General features: G+C 37.7%; 1 protein-coding gene across 1 annotated transcript in view; it reads right to left on the bottom strand.

Annotated features, from left to right (window-relative positions):
- LOC125244476 overlaps positions 1 to 2351 on the bottom strand; it is a 19576-nt gene extending 17225 nt beyond the window's left edge. The window contains exons 1-2 of the mRNA XM_048154555.1: positions 2339 to 2351; positions 2172 to 2269 (exon numbers count right to left, since the gene is read on the bottom strand). Of these exons, the coding sequence (XP_048010512.1) occupies positions 2172 to 2269; positions 2339 to 2351 (111 nt within the window). The remainder of the gene's footprint in view (positions 1 to 2171; positions 2270 to 2338) is intronic.
- Between the last annotated feature and the right edge of the window lie 5966 nt (positions 2352 to 8317).

Genomic DNA, 8317 nt, shown 5'->3' with positions numbered 1-8317 from the left:
CTACTATAAATCAGCCCTAAAGAAGATTGAGCCCCAGAGGACACCTGCCTATTACATAATCACCACGGACCAATAGTAGTTCAACCTGCCAACATTAAGGGTGCTTTCACACTTGGTTCGATTGCCTGGGCCAAACCAGAGTTTGATTGCTCCTCCTTTTTAAGCGGACTTGGGTATGGTTTGAGGGTGCACACCCGAATTATGAAGACGGTGTTCACATCATCCAAACATACCGAACTCTGATGTCAATCGAACCCAGTTGCGCACCAAAAGTGCTAATATGAAAGCCTCCTAAACGGCATATAAATCAAAAGGAATTTTACTGAATGAAATGTCGACCCAGAAAGAGCTATAGGGCCGTGAAGCTTTAGGGGTCTTGATGGACCTGCTGATTCCGATTTTTGTTGATTCAGATTTTCTTTCTAAGAACTATAATTTACAGCAAATACAAACAAAAATCTGCTTTTCTTCAATAAAAAAAAATATTTTCATAAAAAACCAAGCAGAACAAAAAACAAAGCCTAAGATATTGTATCAGATCAAGGATCTTAGTTCACCTCCCGTGTCTGGAAATTCTTTTTTAAGCTCCTAGATGTGCCCATAAGTCTCTCCTCTGGCTACCATCCCCAGACGAACGGGCAGACGGAGCAGAAGATACAGGAGATCGGCCGTTTCCTGCGTACCTTCTGTCACGGCCACCAAGACTCCTGTAACCAGTTTCTGGGTTAGTCCGAGTACGCCCAGAACTCACTCTGTCAGTCCACCACTGGTCTTACCCCTTTCCAGTGCATACTCGGCTATCAACCCCCACTGTTCCCCTGGGATGGGGAACTATCGGACGGCCCTGCAGTGGATTACTGGTTCCGGGAGAGCGAATCTGAGTCCCAGATTCATTGGCTCCTTCACCATCAGCCGTCGGATCAACCCTCTCACCTACCAACTGCAGCTTCCCCCGGGGTACAGAATTCACCCCACATTCCATGTGTCCTTGCTGATACCTCACCATCCCTCTGTTATTCCTTCCACAGAGCCTGGCGAAGCCGAGGACCCCCCCCCGCCCCTCCCCTGTAGACAGAAGGCTGCATCAGAGTTGCCAAGTCACTTACATTTTAGAAGTAATATTGTCAGTTTTTGTTCTATTTTGGCATCAAAAAATAGTTTCGAACAAAGATCACAGAAAAGCCCTACACTCAGCCTTGTTTTCATTACAGAATGATTCAGTGTTTTGAACAAATCAGTTGAGTCAAAGATTAAATGAACCATTAAATGCCTCATTCTTGAATAAATCAGCTATTGGAATGAATCGTTTGAATGAATCAATCAATGACTCACTCAGTAAGACTGTAACTTGCCGCCACCTACTGGTGGTTTAATTTCATGTTTAAAAGTAACATTCCCTCCAACATTTCATATTTGTATTTTCAAAAAATATTTAAAACAATCCTATAACATTAATTAATGCACTTGTAATCAATCAAAAATATCCAGATTTACATATGTCAAAGCTGCAATATACTGAAAGGATATTGCTTCAGAACAAATTTATTTTTCCACCACCACCACAAAGAAAAAAAGGGAAACTATTTTTTTTATCAGACAATCAACTGTTTTATTCTTACAAGTGAATAAGTGAATGACTGATTTACGCGTGTCCACGTGACAAGGCTTAATATCAAGCCCTGTATGTAATCTTAATGGGCTGTGTTTCAGTCATCATTCCATGTTGTCTGACAACCAAAACAGAAAAAAATATATAGATGAAACAATTTTATTTGGAATTTGGCTGTATTAAAATGTATTATGTGAACAAAAGAGTAGCAGCAGAGAAGCAAACAGATGTAAAGGGCTGACACTTGGCAGAATTCAAATGCAACAATGACCCGTATGTCGTCATCTATCGACATTTAGCAACATATATATGGCATTAAAAAGCATTAAATTAGATTTGATGAAACCTGTAGAAACCCTGTCACAGACATGCCAGGCTCTACTCTCACCCAATCACGATGCACTCCCTCACCAGAATACTAACCACGCACACCTGACACTCATCACCAACCTCATCAGCTGCACTACATAAGACACTAGCAGACACTCTGTCACTGTCTGGTCTCATTAACACACACCTACCTGCTATGCTTACCTCACGGACTCCTCTAATGACTACTTACCTGTCTCCAGCGTTCTCCAAGATCCCTAGTGTTCTCCTCGTCTTCTGTGAGTGTCTCTGTGTCTCGTCTGATCCACGTCTGCCTGCCATCCACGATCCCTGGGAAAACAAGACAACTATCATTTACAAGAATATCATCTGTCACAAACTTTACCTGCATTCACTCACCTGCACTCTGCATTCTCATCTGGTTGTTCAATAAAGACTCTTAAACGGTCTACCTGTGTCTCAGTCCCCTTCTGTATGTAACAAGAATTTAAACAACTCCTAATTGTTAATATAATACTGAGGTAATTCCCTGAATTCCTGAAAACTTACAATACAGTCCAATACTTCCCTGAAGTATGGTGATGGCATCCCATCGAGAAGCTACTATCACACTTTAGCTGTCTGTTGTCTTTTGAGCGTAGGATCTTTAGTACTTCTATTCCTTAGCTGTGCAGCATATACCTGACACGACTTCCAAGTTGCTCTTTGCAGAAATGAAGTTTTAGTTATGGCCGGGAGATCACTGGTCACAACAACCGAGTGAGTCTCAATGAATAGAAAGATACATGCACATTTAATTCTTACAGTTATAAATGATTGTCACTCAAGTCTTCTTTAATGTGATTTGTTCTGGTTATTGGTTTGTAATGATCTAAGCTAAACATATGACTGTTAGTTTTACTCTGTTTATTACTTTTTGGTAAGTCTACATGGTCTTTGACCTGAGCATCCTTAGTCTGCATTTTCTGTACATTTCATGTTTACATAAAATATTTCTATCACAGGATCCACAATGTGGGGTACAGGACGTGGGCAGCGATTAAATAAAAGAAATGCTTACATCCTTTTCATGCCTTGTTTATTAGTGATGGGATTTATGGCTCTTTGAGGGGATCCGGATCTTCGCGATCCGTTCCTTTCAAAGAGCCGTTCAAAAGAACGGCTCTTTTGGCTCTTTTTAAATATTTAGTCAGTTTTAAGAAGCCAGCTTGGGGGCATCTCAGTTTATCCTGGAAATAATCACTGGGAGGAATGATGAGGTGAGATTTGTAGTCAAATAATTAAAACTCGGATATCACACACCAATATTTGAGTTTGAATTATTCTGAAATATTGATTATTACCTCATTTGTCATGTGTGGACTATATTCCATAGGGTTGCACAAATCCCTCTGCTTAGACAGTGACATCACTATTTTGGATTTACCTTTAGTACAAAGTGTGTGTGTGTGTGTGTGTGTAAAGCTACGTTGACTTATGTTATTCATACAATACCTACTCACAAATAAACAAAAAAACAAAGCCGGCTGCAATGAATTTCTGTGCAAAACAGCTTTTACTACAAACACTTCCACACAAGAACATTGTTATCACACAAGAACATTTTGATAGAAAACAAAAAATATTTAAAGTAGATAAAATTAGAATAAATAAAATGGAAATGTCTACATACTACATACTATTACTACTGCAAACTTTGCAAATAGGACATCAGCCCCTTCAAGTCAATGAACAATAACAAAGTGGGCTTTTTTTCCACTGGAGTACTCACGTGAAGGATGCGTGCACAACTAATAACTAATATCATCACGCTATTAAGGGTTGGCCTGCGCTGGGTGCGCCTCTCCCCCTATAACTGTTCTGTCTCGCGGAGGAGCTCATTTGTGTGCATCTGTGTGAAACACGCATAGGAAAAAAGAACGACAGAAAGAACGGCTCCCCTCCAGCCGCGACTCGGCTCCCATCGTTCATGTTTATGAGCCGTTCAAAAGAATCGGTTCGTTCGCGAACGTCACAACTCTATTGTTTATGCTTTATAGTTGTGACATGAGCTCTTTCTCTTCACTTGTAAGGTCAGGCTCCTAAAATACATATAAAACTACAATGTTTCATTTTTAGTCAGACTTGATGACTGCAGTGAGACACAGTACGATCTCAATAAAGAATGCAGCTGAAGATTCAGAGTCTCCTGGTCTTCACATCTGTAGCTGGATATTGTGGGGATTTTGTTTTCAGCTCTTTAATTTCACTATTAATATACTTATGTGCCTGGTTTCACAGACAAGGTTTAAGCTCAGATCTCAGACTAAAATACATGTTTTAGCTGTTTGAACTGAAAGCAACTTGCTGGGACATATCTGAAAATGTAAGGCTTTAATCTAGTGAATCATATTCCTTTATACAGAGAAGGGGAAAAACAAACAAACAAAAAGCAAATTATTTTAACCATTTTAATTTAAGTACTCCATTCAGTTGAAAAGTTGAAATTTGATTTTATTTATTTCCTCAATATTCTGAGGAGAAATTGAGATGGAATAAATTGATATTTCTAATAGTTAGATCTCTCTGCAATCACACATTTAATTTTGATTTAATATTTTAGTTTAAAATATTTTAAAGTTCTTTACAATCTTTTAATATGAAGACCAAGCATTTTGACTTTATTCTTGACTGAGAATATCAGTGCTTTGTAGATTATTGAACTTAGAGCAGTTCACACTTGCTTAGATATAAGCCAGAAGCTCTTGAAAAACTGTTTGGTATTGATAACTTTAAGAATCTATGATTCATCCCATAAATCAACATTTGAATGTATTTTCTGTATGTAGATTTATATTAGTTTTAGCGTGCAGACATGACTTTTATTTTGGTGTGGGGGTGTGACGTCAAAAAACTGCGTCGCACTCCTGCTGCATCTGATGTGATTCGACTGAAGAAAGGTTTGTGTTTGTATTAATTTAAAGTGTTTAAATTAATGCAACATTTTCAGACAGTTTATAGACAACTGTAAAATTATTATTACTATTATTATTGAATGTAGCTCTGTAATGTGTATATAATAACACGAATGAACGTTGTTTTTGTCAGTAAAGTTTATTCACATGAGTAATAGAAAAGAATCTCATTCAAATGGACCAGATAAACAAACATGTGAAACTAATATAAAACAACAACAAACCGTTGATGTTTAGCTGTGTAATTTATTAAATGTAACCTACGGAACATTTAAGATTATGAAATATAGAGTTTGCATGTTTGTTCCTTTATTGATTTGCAATTCTTGTTTTCTAAAGTTTTTAGTCTAATCAGATCATTTAAGTCCATTAACTCTGACTCTCTCACCAGTGCACTGAACTACTGAACTAGATCATATTGAGACACACCCAGAGATTTAGAGTGGTTTTATTTTTAAAATCAACTTTTGATTGGAAAAAACAATGAAAAACTTCAAAGGGATAGTTCACCCAAAAATGAAAATCTGATTTTAGCAATATTATATATTTTAGTTTATCTGCTTATCCCCAGGGCATCCAATATGTAGCCGACTTTGTTTCTTCAGTAGAACGCAAATGACATATTAACAATAATAACACGAAATAATACTTATTTCTATAACTTTGTAGATTTTCCGATATATTTTGAGTTACGGAACAGTTTTTGTCATCATTTGTAACCCAGTTTATGTACAACAAATTATTCAAAGAATATCAACCTGAGAAAGCTACAGAAAGAACAAGCTGAATTCAACATACCCCAACATTGCTTAGTTCTGATGAGTTTCTCTCATTAAAACCAATTGTATATCAAGAGCAAAGACATCTTTGTGTGCATTTTGTTTTGTGCTTTTAGCAGAAAGAAGTGCTTTATCGTCTGACTGCACATTGTGCACGATCGCCAAGAAAACTGATAACAGCGGCAACGAGCAAAAACAACTCATTCCAGCGAGAGATCACCTCTTATTTATCACAGATCAACAAATTTCTTATCGAATTGAGATATTTCTTTCTTTTAGATACATCCGTACGTGCCGCGAGATTGAGACAAATTATGCATATACAATAAGCCTACTTTAAGGAAACTATTAAATATTCCACAGAATGAATAGTCTTGTTTTATTTGTTATATCATTATGTCGTTTTATTAGAAACACCCTTGCAGCATTAACTATCGCAACATAAGTCAGGAGAAATTGTGCATCTCTTTAGTTTACAGATTACACCGCAGGAGAATATTTGTTTTAAATGTGTAAAGGCTATTTAAAAGTAGACATTTCATGCTTTCTTTAGACGTATGTTTCATGTTTGTGTGATAATTATTCGCTGAGTTTCAGTTAATTTTTTAGACGTTTCAGAAAGATTCAAAGAAAGACGGATGAAAGCGCATTCTCTTGCAGAAGGTTTTGTTTTTAATGTGAGCATACACAAATAAAAGTAAACCCTTTGTAGTTTGTGATGATGTCTTGCACTAATCTGTATCGCCAAAAATGATGGAGTATAGGCCTACTTTAAGTTGTTTCAGCTGTCATGAGGAAAAATCCATCAGAACACGCTGGCGACAGAGATATGAAATGCCAAGTAGTAACTCATAGAAATTTAACTTAGACAATAGATATAAACAAATAATTTTATTATTAATGACTTGTAAATCAAACAATGCTTATTTGTTTAAGACAGGTGTTTATTGTCTCATATTGTATGTAGGAGCAAAATACAGCTTAGGGCAGCAGTGATACATATGAAGTTATACAGCAGCAGCAAGCCATTCATGTAAGATTACTGCGACTATGCATAGCTGATATGAGAAAATGATCATGAGAAAATGTTTAGCAACAACACTTTTTTCCAAGGTTGATGTTTTCATTTACCCGTGTGTGTGTGTTTCGAGCTGGATTCAGCTGAACACGTGTAGAGTCATTCTCAGCTAATCATCTGTTGTCGAAATGACAAATATGAGTATTGTCATTTCTAATTTCTATTAGCCTGCAACATGTTATCATATGTTAAAGCCACACAAAATGTGCATTCTAATTTGAATATGTTTGAGCTTTTTGGCTCAGGCACACACAGTCATAGGCCAATAGAGTTAAGCCATTTGGCAAATAAGGCCCATCGCCAATTTGCCTCCCTCATGTTGGGGGATTTTCTGACATACAGTACACTTGGCTTGCATTGTTCAAATTTCATGTCACCTGCTCTGTTGGGGGGTAATTCATGTACACTATATTATACAGCAGCAGCAGCAACTCTTAATTGCTCACAGCGGTGTGTTGTGTATATTTTAGCAGTAGGAAGTCCTGTACTTGCTCTGCAGCAGCAATAACCTACAGCAGCAGCAAAAGAAAGCAGCAGCAGCAGCATAACAGATCTATTCCGCTAAGACCAAACACATCAACATTGTAGTACCTATTACCATGCCAAACACTCCGATAGTTGTCATGACAAATACAAAGTTCTGTCATGAAACTCTAGATGGTGCAAGCTAATAGGTCCTTTAACTCAACTTGCTCGTAATCTCATCATTATCTATAGGACATGGATGATTGTTTCTTGCTGAATCAGTAGCCAATGAGCTTCTATGCTCAGACTTTAAAATACTTTGGTAGCATTGCCTTAGCAGTGCAGCGTGCTTCAGAAACCCTCCCCCTTCCCCAGCTCCACCTGTATAGATCTGCTATGGGTAATTCATGTACACTATTTTGTACGGCAGCATGTTTTACTTGCTCATGGCAGCGTGTCGTGTATGTATTGGCAGTAGCAAGTCCCATACTTGCTCTGCAGCAGTAGCAATAAAAGCAGCTGCAGCTTAGCAGATCTATTCTGCCATGACCAAACATATCAACATTGTCATACCCATTACCATGCCAAACACTCCCGAAGTTGTCATGACAGAAATCTATTTGGTGGTATATTTGCGAAAATGCTTTTCTTCCTGTTTTCTTCAAAACAAAAATTGCATCATAAATGACGTAAGTGGGCCAGAGCCCAGAGTATTTAGTGCAATGTGTGTGCGGGTCAGCGGGGGAGTGGGGACAATCATGCCAGGGCACGGTAGAAGGAAACTCTGCCTAGTGTGAATACACTCTTAATGTCTGTTGCTTTGTGCCATTTAAACTGGGGTTAACTTTTAATTGTCTTTTTTGCCTTAGATCTGATGGTGCAGGAAGAGGAGAGTCAAGATCTGAATGGCATGAAAGAGAAAGATCTGAATGAGAAACAGCATGATTTCATAACTGAAGAAAAATCTTTTAATTCCTTGCAGACTGAAAAGGCTTCCACACAAAAAGCTCAAAATACAGAAACTATCAGTCAATTAATCTGCAAACAGTGTGGAAAGAGTTTCTGTCAGCATAAAAACCTTGAAGTCCACATGTGAGTTCAC

Source organism: Megalobrama amblycephala, linkage group LG14, assembly GCF_018812025.1.
Source record: "Megalobrama amblycephala isolate DHTTF-2021 linkage group LG14, ASM1881202v1, whole genome shotgun sequence".
Lineage (NCBI taxonomy): Eukaryota > Metazoa > Chordata > Actinopteri > Cypriniformes > Xenocyprididae > Megalobrama > Megalobrama amblycephala.
Note: the sequence above shows the minus strand (reverse complement) of the source record. Positions and strands in the feature narration are given on the sequence as shown.